This window comes from Rhyacophila brunnea, unplaced genomic scaffold (genome assembly GCF_057557595.1).
Source record: "Rhyacophila brunnea isolate RB1 unplaced genomic scaffold, BYU_Rbru_1.0 scaffold_1, whole genome shotgun sequence".
In the NCBI taxonomy this organism is placed as follows: Eukaryota; Metazoa; Arthropoda; class Insecta; order Trichoptera; family Rhyacophilidae; genus Rhyacophila; species Rhyacophila brunnea.
The window spans coordinates 5938913-5965868 of NW_028232751.1; the positions used below are offsets into that span (position 1 = coordinate 5938913).

At 34.5% G+C, this 26956-nt stretch overlaps 1 protein-coding gene across 2 annotated transcripts in view; it reads right to left on the reverse strand.

Annotated features, from left to right (window-relative positions):
- trio (trio Rho guanine nucleotide exchange factor) overlaps positions 1–26956 on the reverse strand; it is a 627840-nt gene that overhangs the window by 530662 nt on the left and 70222 nt on the right. For both annotated transcript variants that reach the window (XM_085940798.1, XM_085940792.1), the window contains 10 exons: positions 22589–22808; positions 19312–19516; positions 16421–16534; positions 14718–14898; positions 12927–13162; positions 11859–12114; positions 9713–9915; positions 5408–5488; positions 3170–3358; positions 1927–2049 (listed from right to left, as the gene is read on the reverse strand). In XM_085940798.1, coding sequence (XP_085796924.1) covers positions 1927–2049; positions 3170–3358; positions 5408–5488; positions 9713–9915; positions 11859–12114; positions 12927–13162; positions 14718–14898; positions 16421–16534; positions 19312–19516; positions 22589–22767 — 1767 coding nt within the window. In that variant the 5' untranslated portion in view covers positions 22768–22808. The remainder of the gene's footprint in view (positions 1–1926; positions 2050–3169; positions 3359–5407; positions 5489–9712; positions 9916–11858; positions 12115–12926; positions 13163–14717; positions 14899–16420; positions 16535–19311; positions 19517–22588; positions 22809–26956) is intronic.

The following is a 26956-nucleotide window of genomic DNA, read 5'->3' on the forward strand; positions in this document are numbered from 1 at the left end:
GATTAGTAAATGAAATGAATCTTTGTCTTCAGGGAAAAGATATCAACATTTTAATTCTGAATATCAAACTTCAAGCTTTCTAAAAAAACTTTCTTCGTGGTCAAAAGGTATTAATCAAGCATGCACTGACATGTTTTCATGCTTGATTGAGAGTGTCTTACCACCAATGAAATATCACTCTCGACTTCAATTAAAAGTGTTATACTTGATCACATTGTCGAATCGCAACGATTTTTCAACATATATTTCCCAAACTTAAATGAATACCAAAAGTACAATTGCATAAGAACACCATTTGCTAAATCCTTAAAATATGATCATATTACGTGGGCAGCTCAAGAAGAATTGGTTGATATTAGATCAGATAATTCCCTTGAAGTCGAATTTAATAAAAGAAGCCTTGCAGAATTTTGGATAAGGCGACAGCAAGAATATCAGTCAATCACAAAAGCAGCATTGTTAATCATAATTCCTTTTGCGACAACACACCTACCTATGCAAAACAGCATTTTCATCATTCACTGGTAATAAAAAATAAACACAGGTCTTGTCTTTCAACTGAGACTTTGGAGCAAACCCTGCTAATTAGCATATCAAACATTGTACTGGATATAATGTTTGAGGCTTCACGGTTGATTTTTATCGTAATAGATTTTACAACGTTTTGGGCTCGTTGCAGAGATCCAAAGATGATCCAAAAAGCCACCAAAAGCAAAATCAACCTTAACCCAGTTAGTCAGGAGGAAGAGATACAGTTCAAAGGCCAGGCCTATCTGTCTTATATTAAAAACACTACTGATACCATTTCCAGGATACTTCGGAAACACAAGATCAGAACAATATTCTCAACATCGACAAAGGTCCGGAATATGCTAACACCAACAAAAGACTCGCAGCTTATGGACTCGGCAGGTGTGTACCAGTTAAGCTGTCGCGGATGCCCGAAAAAGTATATAGGCCAAACTTCTAGAACGGTAAAGAAGCGTGTAAGTGAACATGAGAGGGCATACCGACTTAAACACTATACAATGTCAGCAATTGCCGAGCACTCAATGGATACAGGAGACAAATTTCACTTTGAAATCAAGATATTGGGTCGGAATAAAGGATATTTCGAACGATTGGTAAAGGAGACCATCGAAATCCATAGAAACCCTGAAAATATTAATAGGGATGATGGGTTACGGTTAAAAACATCATGGCTTCAATATCAGCAAAATCCAATATTCGAGCCGGTATCTCTGGTCGTAACAATTGACACAAATTACTCTAAGCAATGTTTGCTCTTAGCTATTCGGATCCCTTTTGACATCCTGAGAGCAGCGTTTACATTTTTATACCTACAACTACATAATGGCCTCTGAAACGAGCCCGAAACGTCAAGAAAAGAAGGAAGAAGTACACACAGTGGAAACCCAAAAATCTATTACGATTGTACTGGATATTGATTTATTACGTAAAAATGCAATCATCCCTCACTCATTAAATTATTTTTGTAGGTTGTAGCTGTAATAAATTCGAAGTTATTTTTTTAATTTTAATTTTTGCAAGTAAATGAAATGTTCTATTATTTTTAATAAAAATGTACTTAATGTTAAATAAAGTACTGTTGGTCTTTTTTCAATGGATAGGGTGAGTTCTTTCTAACCAATTAGGAAGCTCTATTTCTCATAGTGTGCTGTGTGGCTGCAGCCTTAAGATTACTATTCTCTCGACTCACTGACTCATTAATATTCAAGGGATCTTATATTTACAAAAAACAGTGCTCTGGTGGTTTTTTGCGATTATCTAAAAACTCGATTTTTTGAATACATAATATATATGGGTTATGACTCTAGGCAACTCAAATACACAAACACCAAGCGAGGTTGTATACGAACACTAGTACATAATTATATATGTGTATAATATGAAAAAATTACTTACTTGAGCAACATTTTCAAAGTGTTCATGAGACTTCTGGTAGACCCGTGCTTTTTGTAAGTTACGTCCAATCCCAGTATTCTTTCTGATGAATACCTCTCCGTGGTTAGCCAACCAATCTAGGACCTAATGAAAAAACAAAAAAATCATTATTTAATACAAATAGTTTATAAATGATGCAGAAATATCTTCCAGACTCTTTATAGGTAGAAACATATGAAAGTTAAGCTGATAATACGATTACTTAACTAATGAAAAATAATTACAAGATAAAAAGAACTTTTTATATACAACGTTTTTAAATTTTCTGTTGAATCATATAAACTTGACTTGACTAGCTTAAACGATCAAAAAAAATTGTATTTGATAGAAACAATACTGAAATGTCATTTTGACACTCATATTGATTTCCATATTCGTATATATTAATAATTTCCCAGCAAACAATGATAGTGGATTGGATTACGGATTTCTTCCGAAATAACTTTTCATACAAAACAGAATTAACTGAAAATGAATTTAATTCTACTTAAAGATGGCTAAAAGTATTAAAAAAATGCATCGGCATTGTGTTCTGATATATTCTAAAAGTTTCAAAAGTCTAGCTAGTCAGGAAGTTAATTAAAAATCGATTGCAAGATTTGTACCGGAAAAATAAGAATACGACCTAATAAAAACGTAATATATACGATTTTGAAAAACCTCGGAAACAAACCTATTAACTGTAACTATATAACTGCAAATCATTTTGCATTGCATTTTAATTTGTAATAAGCTTCGCACGTGTGCTCTCATGATTGATAACTAGGGTCACACAGATAAAAATGCCTTGTATTAATGTTTTATGCCCAAAAGAAGTTTTTTTACACCATGAACTATTTTGATGAACAATTATTGTGTAAAAATACAATTAATATTAAATACATTATATATAACCGAAGCAAGAATATCAACAACACACCACCATTTGCATTTTATTACGAATCCGATAGAAAGTACATTGCAAGGAATGCGAATATGGGTTCAAGTCTTACTCGGTACAAATATAATACAATTATTATGTATTAAAAAAAATCTAATAGAAATGTTTCTAACGTGTTCCAAATTATATACGTACTGTATACGTTACGGAACCACTATCAAATGATAAATTTAATATAATGAATTCAATAAACGCTCTTTATATAGCAGTTCAAACTTTTTTAGGAGATAGGTTAACGCAATAAAGAACACTAATGCTACACACCTGTTTGCAATCTTCCTTGTAGAGAAGCAGCGCCAGCCTCTGATGTAGTTGAAGTCTTGCAGCATGCCAGCGCGCCTCGAGTGCTCGGTGCTGGCTGAGAATTTGGTGAATGACGGCCAAAACATGGCTGGCCCCTGAAGAGTAGTCGGCTGCCGGGTCTCCTTGACTGCCACTTGAACTGCCTTCGCTCTGTGAGAACATGAATTATACAAAAGTTGCCCTAGATTTATAATTAATTATATTTTACTTTATTACAAAAATCACTGAACAAGTTAATTTCAAGGATTTTCAAGTGTTTTCATTTCATGGCACCCTAAATAAATGTATGTTTTGAGGAGCCAATCGAAAATCTTCTCATTAGAATCAGATTTGAAGCTTTTTTTAACTTCTCCGAGCTGACAATCAAAAATGTCTTTATCAGAATCATCGAATATCTATCTACGTGCAGTATTATTTTGGGAAGGTATTTCTTTCCTGTTTTTAAAAATGTCAATGAAATTAAAGTACAGTACAGGGGGCGCTTGACTTTTGTACGTTCTACTTTCGTACAATTTGCTATTTTATACATTTCTTAAAATTTAGATTTAAGTTGATAGTGCGTGTCAATGAGTGTCAATGTTGATAGTACAGTACAGGCGGCGCTCAACTTTCGTACAATTAGCTATTTCGTACATTTCTTAAAATTTCGATTTTTGTTGATAGTGCAAACACTGTGCGCTTTCATGCAGTCGCAATTGATTAAGACGCAGCATATTATAGAACTCTTTATCAAGAAAAGAAAAAAAGTGTGGTATTCAACTATTTCTTAACAATAAATTTTATAAAGAAAACAACTGATTGCTAATTCGCCTCGTTAACTTTATTATGCCTACATTGTACATTCAACATTTTAACACATTTTCAGGAACAAATTACGTACGAAAGTCGAGAGCCGCCTGTATAGAAAAAAAGAACATGACATGTGGATTCTTACAATATAAGGGAAGAGCAGTTTACATTTTGTTATCACCAGAAGAAAACAGGCATTGAAGCATATGAATCTATCACTGGTTTGAGATTATTATTTCTTTAGAACCGCACTAGAAATTATAGTAAACACTTTGATTACCTACCAACAGCTTATGTTATTACATAATATTTTTTTTTTTTTTTTAGAATTATCAATAACCATGTCCTTGCTTTTTCGTACAAGGTGGTTGTTAGTAATTTTGAACAATCACAAACACCCAGGCTTTGAGAAAAACACATAAATGTTTTTGTCATGACCGGGAATCGAACCCAGGAACTCTAGGGTGGAAGGCGAGCGCCTTACCAACTGCACCACGAGAGCCGCCTATTACATAATATTATCCCTGATCCTTGGATCCGAATTTTGTCAAACAGGAGTAAAGAATGCTATAAAATAAACCATAATTATTTATTTCAGTCACAATCCCGATCCTATTTTTGCACGGGGGATACGTACCAAAGACTACCGTGCAAAAAAGATAAGGTGCCCATACACAAATGGTAGATAGGTTCCATTACTCAAAATCAACTTGAAATATGAAATTCTTGAACTCAAAAATAAATCAAATTTATCTATTATTTATAGGTAGGTATTTACATAAAAATACGTAGTTTTCTATTAAAATTAAATTTAGCATGAGAAAGTGCCCTTTTACTACTGTTTTTCATTGTCGAAAAATTACTCGCTGGAAATATTTAATAACGCTGACGCCAAAGCACGCGGCCCGTCTCTCGTATCGAACCTGAAGTGACTGACTAGTGGCGCCATGTATGTACGTATGTATGTCTCGGCGGCATCCGGTGACAACATAATATGTTATGTATATAACATATTATGTATGCACCAGTGGTGTGCGGTCCATTGCAATGCAATTTTTTGATAAATATGTACATACATATGTATTTTTATTCTTTTTAGTTTTTTAAATCTTGTTAAAGCAAAAAAATCAGTGTAAATAAAAAATAATCGGTACTTTTTTTAAACCTTGTTATTTCGAAACCGTGCAAAAAGAGGATCGGGTGTATTATAAAACCAGTTTTTTCAAAACTGCCATTTTGTGATTAAGGCCTCTCAACGGAAACCTCATGAACAGAAATCATATGTTTAGTATGGCACACGGTTCTAAACCGCATACGGTTTCAGTCTATGGACGGCGTCTTAGCAATTTCTTTCTTCTCGTACGGAGACAATATTTTAGTACATGTAGGACCTTTATATGTGTTACTTACATGACTTCTGTGGTCAGGTTGATTGCAAACTTGCACGAGATGATCAAGTTGGTAAAGAAGTTTTTTACTAGTAGAATGGACCTGATAAAGAAAATACAAAAATTAAAAACAGGTAGCACACAAAGCTTAATATACAACCCTACTAAAGCCAAAAGTCATAAATCAGAATAACACTCAAATCAAGGAGATTTCCATCAGATAGATAAAAATGTGATCTTCTAGTATTATGTACAACATTCCTGGCCGATTTTAGTATGATTGAATATTTATTATATTAATTTAGACATTATGTACTATTAATTATTTATGATTTATCTGATTGTTCATTTAAATAATGATTGGATCATTGTATGAAAAACTTCTTCCAGACATCCAGAACTAATACATGATACTTTTATCTCAATGCGGTCCTGGCAGTTAAATCTCATTGAATAAATCGCACCGTGAGTGTAAAACCAAGGCAAGTGCAAAGGACATATTTTGGATATATTAGGGTTTGAAGTCTTCGTTTTGTTAGGACAAATAGAGTTTCTAAAAAAAAAAACATAATATTTAGTTTATATCTACATTATATTGCATGTTCTTTCAGTTACTTCACTTTTACATTATCAAGTTTACGACTTTTGCAGTTGTTTTGCATTTAATCTCGAAATAGAAAAATTTGCAGATGCCTTTGTATGCATTGAATGAAAAACTTCTTCCAGACTTCCAGAACTAATACATGATACTTTTATCTCAGTGTGGTGCGGTCCTGGTAGTTAAATCTCATTGAATAAATGAGGCTATTGGTTTCAAACTCGGTAACCTCCAATTTTCCTTTTTATTTTTTTCTTAATTCTGATTCTACTAGTACTTTTCCAACCATGTATATTCATGAAATATCAAATTCAAATCCGTTTATTAGTAGTTAAATTGCATTATATCAGCCACTATTTTTTTTATATTGCTTGACTAATTCTAACCATTATTTCACTATTCGTTTTTTCTAAATATTTTACTAAAAAAATGTATTTTTAGTCGTAAAATGTGCCTGATCGTTTTTTACGATTATCTCAGAATGGAGGAATATGGAGCTTCAAGTGTAAATGGCTACAAATGAATTTTTAATATGAAATAGCGTCAAGTAACTGAATCATAAACCTTAGTAACCTCTTTTCAGCATCAGTGTTACAAGCATATTAGGTAAACCATCAATATATAATATGAACATACCATGTAAAATCACAAATAACTATACATAGGTAATTAATTAAGGTAAAACTAATATGAAGACAGCAGGTGCCCTATGTTATAACTTGTGACATGAAGTTACCCGACGACATGACGTAATTGTGACGTAAGCTCAATACACGCATCGAGGCGAGCCGCCCAATGCACACGGCTCACTATAGATATTATTATGCTGAAACACCTATTTGTGTATGGGGACAATGAATAACGCCAGTATTAGAGTAGCGTTAATTTCTCGAATGCTATTGACTCACTCCGGTAGTACGTCACAATGATGTCATATGACGTCATGTCGACCGGGCCACTTCAACTCACAAGTTACAACATAAGGCCCCAGGTCGCCATTTTCTTTTGTATTTTTAAATAATATTGCGAATGTTTTGAATATTAATTGTTTTATAGTTAGTTACCAGTTCAACCATATTAAAAATGTTCAGGAATCACTATCAAGTGTTTTAAAATAAAAAGAGTTCATATTACCTCTTCAATTATAATAGTAGTTAAATCTCTTTGTGGCAAACCATCAATATTATAAAGTGAACTTTATTTTAATAATTTTATGATGAGATATAAAATAATTTATTAGTAAATGACGAAAATGGTTAAAATTATACTAACATGGTGTATATTTTGAAATGGTCACTTCTATTAAATTCATCAGATATGTATAACTTTTTACTTTAGTGAGTTAAAGTTAATAATATAATAATATTAATGTTATCAGTTAAATGTCCCAGTTAATTCAGATAGTAGACTTATACTAGTTGGAAAAATTCAATGAGAGAAAAGATTACCTACATCCATCATTACTATTTTCCCAAAATGAAATAAAATATCTACAAATAAAATCTGCAGATATAATCAGATCAATCCTCTTTGTAGTAATAAACATTACCATTTTAAAAATTTTAAATGTTTTCTCCCTCCAACATCTGTTTTATACAAAAAACAACATCATGTGTATTTTAAAGAAATTATAATATGTACATAATTATTATTAAATACAAAAATAATACTTTATAGTTAGTATTTAGTACTGTTCTTAAAAACCAATTATAGAAATGAAATATACAAGATATTAACGACAGCCTTTTCTGAAAACCCTTAACCAAAGTTTCTCTAAACATAGTTTTCGATATAGAAAAAAAACAAAAAAAAAGGCAATGCATATCTTGAGAAATGATATTCACTGAATGAGATGACTGCATGTTAGAAAAAATAGGCAACAATGCAGTTGACAGTATTCTTATAGGGATGTTTTTAATATCAGGATTGTTAAAATAAATTCATAGAATTCATTTATCACGTCGAAAAGTTAGTTTTGTAAAGTGTAAAAATAGAAAGCGATGTCTGAAGGAAGCACCAATATCACCAAAAGTATGACCGTGTTTACAAACGCAGCCAAAGTTAGTTAGTATCGGAGGGAAATATTACATTCGCCCACGCGAAGGTCGCGCCCTTGGAGAAACCGACATCCGGCGAGTAATGAGACCAAGCACCACATATGGGATTGAACAGAGAACTAATATGGAATTTGATGAATATAAACCATTCTCTGTGGTGCAGGGGTAACGCAGTTTTCTGCATTACTTTGGTTTGCATCATCGGTGGACGGTTCCACTCTAAATGGTGATGGAGACCTTTGCTGGGGGATATCATGGCACACTTGCAGCATTACGTCCAGTCCATTCAAAAGATTTTGATAGGCATCATAAACCTAATTAAAAAGGGGTGGTTAAAAATTCAGTTTCAACAGAAGCAATTGATTATGTCATTTACATATTATTATAGAGCACATCATTTCAATAACCAAAATTGTGATAAAATGTGAATGTGATTTTGCATAATATTTATAACGGTGATTAGAATTAAGTATTAATTAAAAAGCATGTGTACAAAAGCTTGCAATGGTAATGGAAAATTATTGTGAATGGGTGAATGTTTTGTATTAAATTCTATTATTTTCTATTACTTGTTTGTTATTACGGCCACTAATTTTGTTTCAAATTGAAACATCCTATTTTGTGACCAAAATTCCTTGAAAATGGTTTCCTTGTTTGTTTGCGATTCAAACACACAAAAAAGAACTCGATAAATTGTCTCCTAAAGCAACATGTGATTACGGTCGTTCATGATAATTTATAAAATCAGTTATCACTCTGTATTCAGCACCTAGAGATATTGTTTCTACGAGTATAGATATTGTTTCTACTATAGAAACAATATCTGTATAATGGTGAATACCAAGTAATAACTCATTTTATAAATGTGTCGCTGAGTTTCAAAATCTTTTTTGAAATAATTAAGATATATATATCGATGTATTCGTTATTAAAGTCTCTACATGAAAATTTTATCACCTCTTTCAAAATCCGCTACGATTAAGTGTCATTTATGAAACAAAATCAATGTGTCTATCAATTCCCGCTATAACACTATTGAAACATTCAAAAACCTTTTTAGTTCAAAAAGTTTTTATTGATTTTCTCAACATAATGAAAAAGTGTTATAGCGGGTTTTGAAACTCAGCGACACAAATTATCATGAATTACCACCATATAAACGCTGAACATGTTGAAAAGTTAGTCATTCATGACTGATGATAAAATCATCGAAATTAATGATATATAAAACATTCAGCATATACAGATAACATAGATATGGTAATCACTTTCAGATCAAAATTATTATAAATTGACTATTGAATGTACTAACTTTAAAATAACAATCACCATTTTACATTTTTATTTATAGTAAACAACGCTCCACTTGTAGTGTTGCAAACTGTCAGAAAATGAAATTCAAAAGTCTTTTTTTATGTTATTTCTGTTTAAAAACATGACAAAACTTATAAAATAGTGAAGAATGCTGTTACTGACTGCTAGTAGCAATACTTGTGTAAATTTGATCTCTTTGCATAATACATATCACTGCATTACTAAAAGCAAGAAGATAAAGCCATCAATAATCACGCATATTGAATATTACAGGATAACAATCAGTCTTGCTATCTTTATACAATATCATAATAATAATATACCAGATTCAATTTGTGAAGCTGAAATTTTCTTTTACCTCTGTATATGCCTGACACATCTGTTCATAGAGTTGCTGATGCCTAAGGATGTGTTGTTCCAGTGCCAGAACATCTCTAGCATCAGCCGGGGGAGCGGCCGACGCACACTGTTGCCCCCACCCGCCAACTGCCGCAGCATAAACTTCTGCCTTGTGATGAAACACTACCGATAACGACAACACAGCACTCCGTTCTTCTAGTCCTGTAATTCAAATTTTAAACATTGAAAATTAAATGTTTACAGCTACAAAAAGCGACTGTCGCAGTAATATATGAGTGATTCACAAGCATAGTGAACCAAGTCCATTCTGGTTATTTTTGAGTAAGCTACGTTCATATATTTTATATGGTATATTTTTATTGTTTATAAAGAATAATGATCTATTATTAGGTTTTGACGATTTATTATAATATGCTATTGAGTGTATTGTTATTAATAAGATAGGGTTTTTACTAATTAGGTTTTTTACTGACACTTCAACTATTCATAATTTGTTTATTGTATTTTTGTGACATTTGACTGGATAGATAGGTAATGGAGTTTTTACCTACTTTATTGTATTGATTTATTATATAAGCTAGAGTTAAAAGTGTTCTTTGTCAGTGTGTGTTTACCTTTGGTGAGTGTACACGGCGCCTGAAGATGCCGAAAGGCGAAACCCGGGTCGCAAAAAACGACTTAAATAGAATAGTACAGAGCTTGAATCCATTAGAACTCATATAATTTATTGAACGATCATATAAAAAAAATTATACTTTCTAATAGAAAAAGCTTACTGTATAGTGTGTAAGTTCATTTGGACCAAAACTGGAGTGGAAAAAATAAGAATGATATATAGAGGGCCTATTTTTAAGCAAAATGAAGCCGCGTTCCTAGCGTATAACGCACAGTAGAACAACGATTTATTTATTATCAACTTAACTATGAAACGTTATACCATTGTGTTGCTTCTCAGTACGACCACCAAATTTAAACACAACATACTTAACCATGTGTTCTATTAAAATAACTAAAAATAATTACCACTAACTTTATATTTAACACAAAAACAATTAATTTCAGCAACATATGCTCGCAGTTTTTAAATGCATGTAATCAGCCAAATCAATTGCTTCCGGCGACGTTTTCATATTTTTAAAATTCAGCCGAAGGAATTCTATCTTACTCCAACACATAGAGCGGAGATATAAGCGTACCGAATGCTTACTCACTCGCACTTATGGTTCATTTTTGTTCAGGCCTTGGAAAATCCAGTATTCCATCATTCACAAAAAAATGCATGAAAAGATTAACACGATTAATGGGACAGCGTTATTCACACAAAGTTTGGACTATACTAGTAGGAGCCTTAAGAACTTTTGGTATTACATCATTTGATGGCCATTCTGGAACACTTTTAGTGTCGCAGATTGGTAGCCAGTGAAGAAAGAAAGAAGTGGCCACATAAAATTAATATTTTGTAAGTACAGTAAACTCCCGATTATCCGTGTGTGGATTATCCGTACACGATACGGTGTATACAATAATAGCTCTTAGGAATTCAAACTGACATTAGAAAATCATTAAAAGATTCCTGCAAACAAACCAAAATCACAGATTTTTTTGAATAAATAATGAGTATTAAGCCTGTTAAAATAATTGTCTGCTATAGAAATGTATAATAATGTAGTATTTTAAAAAGAAAAAACCATACTTCTGATTATCGTTGTTCTTTGTTTATCCGTGCCACCATTGGCTCGGATAATCGGGAGTCTACTGTATATTGAAACATGATGGCTTTATTTATAGGTTCCAGCTTAACATTAGCAGTTGTTGATACAGGTATATACGTATGATATGCGCGATATTTGTTAAATTTGGCTGCCATTAGCAATTAGCAAGTACAATAATTATTGATGCAATCTTGTAGACTCCATTTTTATTATAATGTGAATGTTTTGGTACAAGTCAAACATCTAATTGCATATACGAAATGGTCACTAATGAAATAATAACATCCATTCATAACAAATCCATGTTTCAAGGTTTATCTTAGCAATAACTGCATAATATTTAATAATCTATAAATTTTACTGTTTGAGCAAATCTATAATTGAGGTGGCTTGCATGAGGTTAATAGACATTTAATAGAGAAGGGGTATTACCTTTCTCAAGATCTTTGAAAGCTCTGTCCATAGCGTGTGCTAGTGAAGCGATGTGTGCGTGTGCATAATGTCGTTGATCTTGCAACCGGTGTGCTGCGGCAGAAACTCGCGCTACAGAGGCACGGGCACTCCCACTGCACGCAGTAGCAAATCTCGCGTGCTCCTCTTGAAGGTTTTTCGCGAGAGCACATGACCTACCAATCTCCACATAAGATGAAAGAAAGGCACTGCGATTGTGACATATCCATTCCAACATCTAGAAACAACAGAAACATGTTAATTTTTAATAACATAATAATATGGTCATTCAAGTGTACCAATCACAAAGTCAATGATATCCGTAAACTTATAACGAATTTTATTTAATAATGTAAACAAACTGTTAGAAATTGGATAAATTGACACCACTTATAAAAATGTTTTGCATTACTATACAGATAAAGAGTGTCTTCGACTTATTGATAGGCCACCCACAATCCATCTTGGTCAGTAAAGGTTCAAATAGACTATATGACGATCGGGTACATATATGCTAAGAGCGATTTAGTGTCTATGATCATATCTATGCCATTCCGACATATTATACATACAATTTGTATGACAGCTATGACATCGTATTTACACTCTGTGACACAGGACGCCAACATAAGAAAAGGGTTTTTCGGCATTTATATGACCGATCGTCATAGAGTCTATTTGAGCCATTACACATGAGTGTATTGTTGTGAATACGGCAGTAGATTTGTCGGATTTGATGATGGCTTCCAAGTGTGAAATCGATAAACTCAAAATAATTCCAAGTGACTGAATATTTGAATATTTTTAAATCTCTTGATTACAACGCAGTGTCACCTTCGAAAGGACGGGGGTGGGGTAAGTTGCACTGGAATTATTTATTAACAGAAATGAAATACCATAGACAAAAATAGTTTATTAAGTTTTGCTGATGTTATTAAATCTGTATTTGCAACGGTGTTTTTATCATGGTGTATCTGTTTCCTTTGAAAATAACAACCTACTGCCGTACAAGTGATCGAATAGTAAATATTTAAAACAATAATAATCTACCTTTTGACAGTCTTGCTCAAATAGCCTGAGTTGAAAGCACTGGTCGAGTTGTACTTTTTTCCGATGCCACAGCTGCAAAAGGTGATGGTGGGCCTGCCTCACGGACTCAAGCTGTTGTCTGACGCCTGAGGATTCTCCACAATGGAAAGCACCGACAGCACTTTCTCCTCCCGCTCCGCTACCAGCACTGAATGCAGCCACATCAGCTGCCTGAAGGCGCTGGAGGATTCGATCACCTGAAATTTTGTTTGAAGGGCGAGCGTTTAAATATGAAAATAAATTACCTTACTTTATTACTTTATGGTGTTATAAGATAGGAATGAAATAATGTTAGGATAATAAGAATAATAATTACAAGATAAAAAGAACTTTTTATATACCACGGTTTTAAATTTTCTGTTGAATCATATAAACTTGACAATTCTATGTATTAATAAATACTTTTTTTGTACTTGATAGAAATACTGAATAAATACAGAATACTGAAATGTCATTTTGACATTTCATATTGATTTCCATAGTAACACATGTATATATTAATAATTTAGTTGTTAGGACCCCCTTAGCAACCAATAATAGTCTTTTACTTTTAACGAATTTTTTCCGAAACATACAAAATAGAATTAACTGAAAATGAATTCAATTCTGCTTAAAGATCGCCAAAAGTATTAAAAGAATGCAATGTCGTCGTGTTCTGATATATTCTAAAAGTTTCAAATGTCTAGCTAGTCAGGAAGCTAGTTAAAAATCTTGGACAAACAAGAAAAAATTTGTACTGGACAAACAAGAAAAAATCAGTAATACGAGCTAATAAAAATGTGGTAAAATAACATATCCAAGTATAAAAATGAAATGAGAAATTTATAAATAAAGACTAACGATGAGATTAAAAAATTCGTTCGTAACTAACATCAAACTTTTATATCATGTTATTTATTTGTAAAAGTTGCACAAAGATAAATAAAAATTGAATTAGTGTTAAAAGTGTGAGACAAGTTTGCTTTACAATGACGAATGACACATCGAAGTTTAAGAAACGATACCTCGTAAGTGAGATTTTGTTCAAAATAGGTTTTTTTTTCATTACTGAATATATTGGTAGAGACCGACAAGTTTAACGTGAGGCTCCCCGGTAACACGGCAGCTATGCAGGGGAGCCTCACGTTAAACTTGTCGGTCTCTAGTATCGGCATCCACCAACGAATACTGAAAATTGTTAAAAAAAAATATTTAGCCCCTAAAAACATTTGAAACGATATCTGTATCTACAATAAAACTAATGATAACACGTAAATGCATCATTTTGTTTGCCGCCAGTCACCTGTCAGACGCATGTAAGTAATCCTCTACATACATACATGCACTATAGATGACAAAAACATTAATAAAATGCTGAACACATATTATGTTTTGTTGGCCAAGCTTTCCAGAATAGTTACCAGGTCACTAGTAAGTAGATATTATTATCTTCTTCGATACATCCAGTTTGATTAATGAAATTTGTGGAGAATTAATTGAAAAATGTAAAAAGATATAATGTTAAAATAGCGGCTTACGCATCGGCTTATAATGTCATGAGTCCCAGGTTCAAATCTTGGGTCTGGCAAATACACATTGTTTTTCAATTTGTGTTTGGAGTCGGAGTATGGACCTAATAAGTAGGTTGAGCAAGTGGCTAACATACATTCCTCATAAAAACGTAAACCTGTTAATACAAACCGCTACTCTGTGGTGGCCGACCCATATGAACTTCTTATGATCGGATATGGTATATAATAATAATAAAATTACCTTGAGATTCTAATTCGTCGACTGGCACTTTGACTATTTTCTTTTTCATTTCGTTGTGTAAGTCAATGCCATGTTTAGCACCAGAAACATCATCAGCAAAGTCGGACCTCGCCAAATCCTCCTGCAGGTCATCTAATCTGTCCAATATATCACCGGCCTGCCATGTTAGCTCCTCCAAAGCCTAAGAACAATTCATAAAACAAATGATTCAAAAATTGTATTACAGTCGACCTCGGTTATTACGATTACGGATATAGCGAGATCTCGGATTAACGAGGAAACATTCGTTGACATTTTAATTTATGATTTTCTCCATACATTTATTCACTTTTATAACGAGCTCCTTATCGGCTATACCAAGCTAAAGTATCGTCAAAAATTTTCTTAAAACTGTTTATGTGTCGATCGTTTAAAAACATTTCGAGCCTAAGCAATAAAATCCAACAGGACAGGATGCCGCCAGTATCGGATTACGTTTATGACAATAGTTATGTGTCTAAGTACCTACCTAATTGGTGTTTTCACCGACAATATTGAAAAAGTATCCACGCATATGGTTGAAATTGCATGTAAAAAATCCAAGGTAAATGTTGGCATAGTGATGATATTAGAGGAGTTTTGAAACCGGGATCCGCTGGACCTCGATTATGTATAATACATGCTGGAAGTGAAATTGGGTTTATTAATAATGGATTGGTAGTATTTAAATCTAAATCAAAATCTGGAGACTACCATGACGATATGAATACAACTAATTTTAAGCAATGGGTGGAAACACGCCTTGTTCCAAACATTCCCAAAAATTCTATAATAGTTATGGATAATGCCCCTTACCATAGCGTTAAAATAAATAAACCGCCAACTATGGCCAATAAAAAAAGCGTTATGAAAGAATGGCTGAAAGACAATATTATATTCAAAGAAAATATGGTTAAAACTAAATTAAAAGAAAAAATTGATAGAAATAAACCACCGCCAAAGTATTTATTCGACGAGTTGATCAAAGAAAAAGGCTCAACAGTAGTTCGTCTACCATGTATGCACTATAATCCGCCGTTTTCACTAATTGGACACTTGTCTGGTTTTTGGGGTGGCGTATTACTGAGAGTGTACTGTACATCATATACATATACCTACTATAAATACTGCAATTCTATGATTAGAGTCACCCTCCAATAATTTTAATAAACACAAAATATCCTTGTGATACCGCATTCTGATACGGGTCTTATCAGCCTCCAATAAATATCTGTCACTTTCTACACGGTTAAAACTAACCCAGTGTTGGTCTTCCAAGCCTCCTTTCCTTTCCAGTATATTTCGAGGAGCCTCTCGGGTGACTGTGGAAAACCCTCTTCAATATCTTCCTTTCAAAGAACCAACTTCGTCTAATCTTTGATGAGGTTCGGCACTACAATCCATGTCAATATGGAGTTGATAAGGGTTTGTAGAGTGAATGTGGGTTAGGATCCAAAGCATCAGCCCAATGAATTGAGCGTATGACTTGTAAAATCAATATAATGTAATCACAAATGCTTTCAGATGTGGTTAATTAGTCATGAATAAAGAAAACGTAGGTAGGTATAGTTATTGGTAAATTTTCATATTATCTGGAACATCCATTCATCAGGTTAAATAAGTCTATCATTAAATGTGCGACACCAAACTGTTTTGATAAGTATGAAAAAAATGTAATTCATTACCAATCTGAGATCAATCCATTGAGCGTGATCGTATTGTAAAGTTCCATCAAAATCGGTGGTGAGCTGTGACGAGTCGATAATCTTTGGCAAGGCCTCCAGGCTAATTACAGTTGTCTACAAAACAGATAAATACATAACATTATAATCACAGAATCAAAACATTTATTTGGTAAACGTTACATATTATAGACTCATCCTCCAGTCAATTAAATTATAGGGATCAAAGGCCAAGTTGTGACGATTCGATTGATTTTGATTCAATACTTTTAAAGGCTACACTGTATTGGGTGATTCAAGTCGACTAAAGGTTGACGACAATAGTTTGTACATGATTAAATCACGTTTCAACTCATCTGTCAGTTGCAATGAGTCATAACTTGACTGATAAAGATTGAGTCAAACAATTATTGAATCAACTTTTATTGATCAACAAAAGTTTACATATACGCAGATTTTTTTTGTCATTTTTGTTTGATTTTAGTTAATCAACATAAATCAAATCGTGAGGAGCCCGCTTTAAGACCATCGTTACTGGTCATTAATAATGCTATGTTTTTGTTGATGCTTGTTTGAGCTCCGCATTATTTGAAATACGACCTTATGGTGGAACAAGTTATAAATAAATGTTTGGGACTCCTTTACTTGAGGTTATATGGATACTATCTGTGGCTTTATTCAACTAACTTTCAGTTAAGTATACAGTTTAAACACTAGAATATATCTATATTTGGCCACATATTTTTTGTTGTGTAAATGAGAACTCTGTATTGACATGTGTGTCGCTGATAACTATCTTAGAAATCGAGAGAATCAGTTGTTCTCCCAAGATGCAGAACAAACCTGCCATCGGTGATGCCAATTGGGAGGGCAATAACTCTATCCAAATCAGTATAAGTGGATGTTGTTTTATAAATTCTTAAAATAGGATCTACTATAGGCTCATTCGGTGTACTTCCACTATAATATATGTATTTGAGGCGTATAATTCCACTACTATTCTCTTTCTATCACACAATTCTATCACATTTGGTCAAAATCGAGAAAAAATAACGCACATATTCTTTGTATAATTTTACACAATATGAATTGATCTATAATTTCCAAAATGCGACAAAACCCAATGAAAAAAAATATTTTAAGTCTATTTATTACAAAAAGCGCCAAGTTTTCGCACGTGTTTAAGTCAACCAATAAGGGAACGTTCAATATTGGAAATGGCGTCTCCCATGCTGTAGCATCCGGTAAACTCATGAGAGTGTCACGGAAATGAGTGCCTTATGCGGAATAAATTAAAAAGTGAGGTACAAGTAGCCCTACGTCCAATTTTATTTTACCTATATTAATTACATTTAAGAGTTTATCGGCTGAAACAAATTGCCATTTAGTTCTAATTTTGACATAGAATACAACGGAAAAAATAATCTCACGTGAAAACAAATAATTGAAGCTTGAAACATACAAACGTTGTTTCTCGCAAATATCGAACTGTGGACATGTCTCTTTTTGTAAACGCCTCATTTACTCTATACAATTTTTCTAATATCACATATATTTCTTTATTTTTTATGCTGTTTTAATACTACACTGTCTTTGATTTTAGATGTCATGTTGTGAACGTCTTAAATTTATTATTCGGAAAGTTCATTAACTACATGTATACTTATAAATAAATTTGAATTTGAATTTGAAATTTAATGTTAATTAAAATATTCCTTCAAATAAGAATTGTTGTCACTTGCTAATCATCTTCTCTGTCTTCCCATATCTTGCCAACACCCAACCCTGTTATTTATACTCAATCTGTGTTTAGCCGTATACATATTTTCGATATTTAGCAGACTTCTAGAATAACGTAATCCGGGTCGGATTGAAGAAAAGGCAGGCGAGGTTGGGACTCTTCATCATCCACATGCTATGATAGGCATTCACAGCACGTGGATGAGCCAACCAATGTCACATCTTAAATCATTCTGTAAATGTAATTTTCTGTCAGTCGCTGATTACAGGACAACGTAAATCAGGACAAGTTTTATTACACATTCAACGCTAGGCTAACCATAAACAAACTCTGCATAATATGAATAGTCTAGTAGCGGAGAGAGCATGCCTGTTACGGTGTAATTCCACCGGCAGATTCGCAGATTTTAGGACTCACATCAATCATCCAAAATGATTCACCTACCAATTCGACTTTCTTTAAATGTTCTTACTTCAAATGCTCATGGAAACATTGGACTAGTAACCAATTGCTGATTGTATTTAGCCAGGTCGCACATAGAAAATCGTCAAGACTGGGACATGGTCGAATGTAAAAGTAGCTTCTGTACATGCACCGATACATTTTGCTATCCTACTCGTGGCCCATGTCAAGTGGTACATGTGACAAGTAGATGTTTTTTCCACCAAAAATGTCGCATCGATACTACGTGCGACAGTACATAACGTTACATGTATTTTGTAAATGACAACAAAATCACATCAACAAATTTGAATTGTTGCAGTCGAGTTTCTATGTGCAACTCGGTTTACCAGCATATTTTTGTTTTATATTATTATTGTCTGTTAAAATAATGAATAGTTTTCAACGTCAAACTCACAATCTGCCAAAAACATGACAATGATGATGAAACGCGCCAATCACAGCTTCATTCGGATATTTTCGCGTAATCTTCGACCCAACTGTCACATGATTGTCGACTGAATCATGACAGAATATGTAAATAAATATATTTTGGCCATACTCTAGGGAACGATTCAAAATGACATTTACGACCGAGACATATCAGGGCAGACAGTTGGTGTGAGTCGTTAAAACTGCATCTCTGCTTCTTTAATTTACTCTTTGGTAATGGAGTCACGTTTTAGTTTTTCATCTATTAAATACAGCTTACTTCAAATTTGTATTTATGGGATCCTAGGGAAGTGCGCTGTTTCTGCCAGAAGTTGTCAGGCCTGATGATAACGGCCTGGTGCACAGCGCCCGGTGAGAAATGCTCCTGCAATACCTTCAAGATGGGTTTGACAGCACTCCAAGAGCCGGCACATCCTCCTCGCATATCCACCACGATGGTGAATCCTAATGCGCGCACCTCCTCGCTGGAAATTCAACAGAAAACATTTGAATACAGTGCACAGTGAAAATAATGTATAATGTCAGTGGTTAACTGACGTACATACATACATGTGGTCCTCCAATTTCGAAAATTCTATTTTCGCATAATTCGCTATTTCGTACATTAGTTAAAATTTATATTTATGTTGATAATGCAAAAACTGTGAGCTTCCATGCAGTCGCTTTTCTCTCCTCCGCACCCCTTCACCTTCTCAAATATGTAAGAGGGTGGTCATGGCCCCCACAAGGGGGGGGCTGACAGGGCCCTAGCCTGGGGGCCCGGGGAGGCGAATTGACCAGATAAGTGAGATAAACACACATCACAAATTTGCTTCACTAGTAAAAAAAAGCGTTATTTTCATTCAATACTAAATATTATTATTTAAAATTATGTGGTTATACGATACAATTTTTAATTGTGTAAGTAGGTATAAATATTCAACAACTCCATAATTCAAACGGATGTATTAAAATATACTTAAAAACACTAAATAGGTACCTGTACGCATTAATTTTACCACATACCTACATAATTTGGAAAACGCTACTGTAGAGCATCACACTGCCTTTATCCTAAGCGATAGGTAGGGGGGGAGCTAAAGATCCTATCCTGGGGGCCCGCTTCATGATGTGGGGGCAATGAGGGTGGTATTCAACTATCTCTTTACAGGTTTATAAAGAAAACACCTGATTGCTAATACGCCTCGTTAACTTTATTATACACATTGATAAATAAATATTTTAAAGTACACTTTTTTACGACCCTTCACTATTGAACATTTAACATTCAAACACATTTTCAGGAACCAATTACGTGCAAAAGTCGAGAGCCGTCTGTACATATTTCTAAGTCTTTAAGAAATCATTTTTATCAGACTCGAGGACCTCAAAAATACCAAAATATATGGTCACGAGAAGTCATTCAAGAAAATTCGATTCCTCCTCCAAATTGACAACAAAAAAAATATTTTTTTACAAAACTGTTTGATGATTAAATGTGGTACATTATAGCTGTTTTTGGATTTGGATCAAACAAAGATGTTGAAGAAACCTTTCTTACACCAGATTTAGCCTTCTATGGTATCCCGCGACTGATGAGTTGGACATGTCTACACTACACGATTTTGGGATAAACTCATATGAGAATAATTTTGAGAGTGATTGGTTATACAGTCGAACTTGGTTATCACGAGGAAGATGGGACCGACTGAATATGCTCATTATATCGTTACATAAGATTTTTCGCGCCACGTTCTATTTAAACATAGAACATAAAAAATCTGAAAACCATCGTAAAAATCGCTGAAACAAGCATGGCATTCATAAATTATTACAAAAGAAGTTGATTATTGTAATGAAGTGCTAAGCCGCCGGCGCTGGTAGGTACCTACTGACTTCACAAAGCTTGAATTTTTTACATGCAATTTCAACCATATGCGTCGATACTTTTTCAATGTTGTCGGCGAAAATATCAATTAGGTACTTGGACATTCAACTAGTGTCATAAACGTAATCCGATCCCGGCGGCATTGGTCTAGTTAACTTCCCGGTCGGATTTTATTGCTTAGGGTTGAAAATGTTGTTTTTAAATGATCGACACATTAACAGTTTTGCTCAGAATACTCGAGAAGTAGCTTGTTATAAAAGTGAATAAATGTATGGAGAAAATCATAAACTGAGATGTTAACGAATGTTTCCTCATTACATCCGAGATCTCGCTATTTCCGTGATCGTAATAACCGAGATCGACTGTATCATAATTGTCCGTAATTTAAAGACTCTGAAACGGCATGCTCTAGACCAGTCTTTCTCAAAGTTGGCGATAACGCCCCCTTGTGGGCGCTGGAGGCTTTCAGGGGGGCAGTAAGCAAGCAGCAAGTTCGACTGTATTAATAACTCAATTAAATTATGAAGCGCTTAGTTTCAAAAGCCCCTAAAACGGTTTTTGAAAATTTTTGAGTTAGATATGCATTTAAATGGATATTTTTATTACCTATATGGTGGCCAAAGAATGAGCTTGAAAAAAACGCCAAAAACCGTCAATTCGTATAATCAAAAATTAGGGTTCTTTTCAAAACCCGTTGAAATGGTTGGGTGTGCTTTTCAAATACCCCTAAAATGGAAAGCCAAAATACTCTTTAGAATGTAACGAATTACAAAATAAATACTTCACAAATTTAATAGAAATGAATTTTTCTCATTTTTCTCAGAACTACATAAAGTCATTTTAGGGCAGGGGAGGGCAAACTGCGGCCCGCGGGCCGCATGTGGCCCGCCGGGTATTTTTTCGCGGCCCGCCATCGATAATTGTACTTGTGATTACGAATAACTTTTTTATAATTTTTAAAAAAATATTGACAATAGATCATAATTTGAAGAATTTGTTGTTTCGTAAATGTATTATCTCAGTACGTATTCCTTGCGTCTCGTCTCACACTATGTAACCACGATTTTCTACGTTGAACATCGATTTCAATAGATATTGATAGTGTATCGACAGAGCTACAACTTGAGATTATTAATCTGCAGTGTGACACTAATTTAAGAGAATTGCATCGTCGTGAAGAAATCTCCAAATTTTACAATGCCCTTAATTCAGACAAATTCGACCAACTTAAAGAGTAGGTATACAAGAAAAATGTTCGTTATTTTTGGATCAACCTATATATGTGAACAAACATTTTCGATCATGAACCTCAATAAAAATTCTTTACGATCAAATATCTCCGATGCCCATTTACTAGCAGTTTTGAGCTTTGATTTTAAACAATATCAACTACAAAATTAACACCTAAATTTAAAAAAATGTACAACAGTTTCATTCTTCTCATTATTTTTTTTGTAATGTTTATTTTTCGTGATAATAAATAGTGTATATCTAAAAATGGTATTTTACTTGCGGCCCGCCGCTTATTTTGAATTCTTGAATTTGGCCCTCCATCCAAAAAGTTTGCCCGCCCCTGTTTTAGGGGCTTTTGAAACTAGGCGCTTCTTATGTAGGTATATTATAAATCAGGTAAGTTTCCAAATGTAATAAGCAGATGGTGAGTACTAACTTTGGTATGGCCATGAGGTAGTTGAGCAACCTGCGGTAGTCGTCGGGCTTGGCGCGCTCCCTCCTGGGCGAGGCGGGAAAGGTGACCAGTGGTCCTCCGCGGCGGTCGCGCCCGCCCGTCAGCGCCGCCAGTCGCTCCTGGAGCAGCGGGAGCAGCTCCAGGGCGCGCGCCCCGTCCATGCCGACGCGCAGGCAGCCTCCTGCCACCCCGGGACCCGCCACTACAAACAAACACAATTCATTGATTAGCTTCAAAAATTCACAAATGCCACACTCACAGGTCATTCAGTCAGGTTGTAGATTCATTAAAAAAAACTCTCCAACTTCAGTTCCAACGGCAAGTCTCACTCACTCCGATTTTGATATTTAAAAAACCAACTTTTAATTATTTTTTTATTACAGTCATACTTTAAGCATGCACACACATAACCGGTTAATTTAAAAAAAACATACTTAATATAACACCACAATCCTAATTTTGACGATTCTGCCAAAAATGCTATAGGTATATGACGACACTGACTATACAGCCCTGGGTTACATCCAGGGAACACAAAAAAATGGGTTACCTTCGGGTGTGGCTGTAAGAAGGTACAATTCTTGAGTGTGGAGAAATATGGGATAAACTTAAACATGTGTTAAAGAATATATTGATATTTTCAATAGTTACGCTTATATCATAATGTGCATTAAAGTTTGACATGTAAACGAAACGCGCATTCAATATTTATATTTATGAACATTCCGGAGGCTATGTATTTCTTGCACTTTCGTGATAGGGGTATACCTACATGTTTTTAAACGACATCTTTGGCATTTGGTCTGAATTGATAATTGTCATATTATAACCATAGATTGTGTGCAAGTGACAGTGTTTGCGACTTTATTTTATTTTTTAAATCTTGTATAAGTGGATACGACTGGACATCAGAATAATGTGTTTTGAATTTGGAATGGTTACATGTACAGACCTACAAACTTATCTGAAGAATGGGATGAGGGAGCCACTGTCGAAAACTACCCAATCAAGACTCGTAACTGGACAAAAGCTGACATTCGAATGACATTTTCAAAATGGCGTCCTATGGTAGTTCGTAGTTCTATTTTTGGCCATTCTACAGATAAGTTTGTAGGTCTGTAAAGCTATCTATAGCGTCGTGGGTCCTTGGTACGAATCCTGGGTCTGGCAAGTACACATATTGTTTTTAAATATGTGTATGACTCAGAGTATAAATCTAATAGGTCGAGCAAGTGGTTGACATCTATTTCTCGTAAAAAAACAAAATCTGTTAATACAAACCTCCACCTCCACTCTGTGGACACCCATTTATGATCTTATTAGTATCGGACATGGTCAGAAAAATAAACAAATAATACGTATACTACCCCCTCTACAGGTTTAATATAAATTATTACTCTCATTAACAACTCCATAAGGGAACAAATGTGATAAGGTGTAAGATGTATTATTTGCCAATGAAAAATAAAATTTGTATAGGTAGTGGAAAAACTCCAAAAGTGGAATAATATGTAGGTATCTGTTAAAAAATAATTTGTTAATAACTTAATAACGTTTAGCTTGTTTTTTTTAATATTTTTGTTAGATGGCAATTCTTAGATACTGGCCGAAAAACTGAAGAAAAATAAAATTACAAGATAAAAAGAATTTTTTATATACCACGTTTTTAAATTTTCTGTTGAATCATACAAACTTGACAATTCTATGTATTAATAATTTTTTTTTTTTTTTTGTACTTAATAGAAATACTGAATAGAATACTGAAATGTCATTTTGACATTTCATATTGATTTCCATAGTAACGCACGTATATATTAATAATTTAGTTGCTAGGACCCCCTTAGCAACCAATAATAGTGTAGAGATTATGAATTTTTTCCGAAATAACTTTACATACAAAACAGAATTAACTGAAAATGAATTCAATTCTGCTTAAAGATGGCTAAAAGTATTAAAAGAATGCATTATCATCATGTTCTGATATATTCTAAAAGTTTCAAATGTCTAACTAGTCGGGAAGTTAGTTAAAAATCGATTGCAAGATTTGTATTGGACAAACAAGGAAAAATTGTACTCGACAAACATGAATACGAGCTAATAAAAACGTGGTAAAATATCAGAGTCGACAAAGAAAATACAATACAATATTAATAATGACACTTTCTGGCAATAGAGAAAAAATTGTCATATAAACATAGTTTGTAGGTATGCAAGTGACAGAATTTGCGACATTCATTTGTTTATTTTTTTAAACGAAAAATTTGTATTATAAAATGAGAACTTACATATTAAAATAATACGTTTTGAAATCGGAATGGTTATGGAAATAAAGATTCAAACGAATCTATATCGGAAAAAAACCCCTTATAAATTTAATATAATTATACAATAATATGATTATACTTTATTGTTTGTAATACTTATTAATTAAGTTTTATAATAATTCAATAACGATGCCTGTTCGTCTAAAAGTTTGTTTTTATTATTGAAATACAAAAAAGCACGGACGGTGGGGTCGTTGAACCCCGACACGAGCTCGCGAACCCTTATTGGGAATCACTGACCTACTCAAACGAAGTTACTCATTTTTATTTGTCACGAAAAATAATATAGGGATAAAGTTCGCTGGTGTTAATCATTAATTCATTACATTACTGTATGTATAGCAATCATAATTAATTATGAGGATCAGTTGAAAATATCCGAAAAATCACTACAATAGAACCTCGAAATAACGGACCAGGGAACTCAGAAATAATGGGAACTGAAATACATAACGGGTAAGGCGATAGCAGGTAACCGACTCGAGTAAGGAAGAATCCGTGTTAAGCTTACACACGTGTCAAGAATACATTTTACGTCGAATACTGAAAACTGCTCTCGGTTTATGCATTTACGCTCATTTAATGTTAGTGTATTACACACACCATTGCACGTGCATAATGCGTGCTTCATTTTTGTAGGACACTCACACATTCAAAAGCCTTCTTCAACCTGCGTCGTATTGAATATAGCCTATCGGTATTATATTTATTATCTGTTTTCTGTAACGGACTAATGTGCGGAGGTTAGGGGTGTCCGTTAAATCCGAAAGTTCGTTCTATAAAAACACTTGCTCTTCCCTCCACACCCGTTATGCAGGCGTATACCGTGACGTAACGAACGATAGGCGCTCTTCAAATGTGTGCCGAAAGTGTCCCAGAAGCAACTCCCAAGACCTTGGTTGGCGTGCACTAGAGTGTGCGTGATCCCTACTTACATATAATGTATTACGGTCAATTCTCGATGAGAAAAGACCTTCTTGCTCGCCGTAAAATGCCGCAAACTTTTTAAAAGCTGAGAAAATTTCCCTCGTAGATACCAAGTTGCAATGGCCGACCGGTCCAACTGAGAGTCGGACCGACTTGAGAAGCTCTTCCCTTTCAACCGACATATGGGGACACTCCCAGAGGATGTGATCGGCACTTTGCAATTCGCCACATAAGCAAGTCGGAGATTCTATTAGGCCAAGCTGACAGAGCTTGGAGGCAAAACCACCGTATCCGGTTAAGAACTGAGAAGTCCAATGGTCTGGAGTCAATCTGGTTATCTCCATGCGCCACTTTATATTAGGAAAAAACAAAGCCCCTTCCACGCACGCAGCGCCGTGTCATACGCCAGGTCGCGTACAATAACTTTTCGAGCGCACCGGCTCATGGATCCAAGACCTAAAGGCGGCGATATAAAGATACCGCCAACCTCCGCCCCCAGACCTCCAAGCAAGGCGGTCGTGGCACCACGGACTTGAATGTGCAGGTCTAACGGAAACACTCCAGCAAGGACAGGCAACGCGTCGGTAGAAGTCGTCTTATAAGCCTTAGTGAGGGCAAGTAATGCTGAGCGTTGACCGCTGAAAAGAGTTTTCCGGATGGACAATAACTTACATCTATGATACCACGTGCTGGCAGCATTTCCAGCGGTACTCATAAAGATTGCATCGTAAGCTATTTTAAGAGATCTGAACTTAATAAGACCCCAATTACTTCCAGTAAGCCAGGAGACCCGATGGTAAACTGCTTTGGCTTTACCCACCAATGTTTTGGCGGAATGAGAAATGATAATTTGTCATCCAGTAAAATGCCTAGATATGTAACCGTATCTTTGACTTTAACTAAAGTACTACCCATACGGATGGTGGGCGACCTTGAAGTGAGGTTGGCTGCTCCCTTGAGGAGGATGGATTCTGTTTTATGCGGAACAAAAGAGAGTTTGTTAGTAAAACCGAGGTCATAATGGTTTCCAAAGCCTCGTTAGCAGCTAGCTCAAGACCACTGCGGCTGTTCGCACTCATAAGGAGAAGCGCGTCATCCA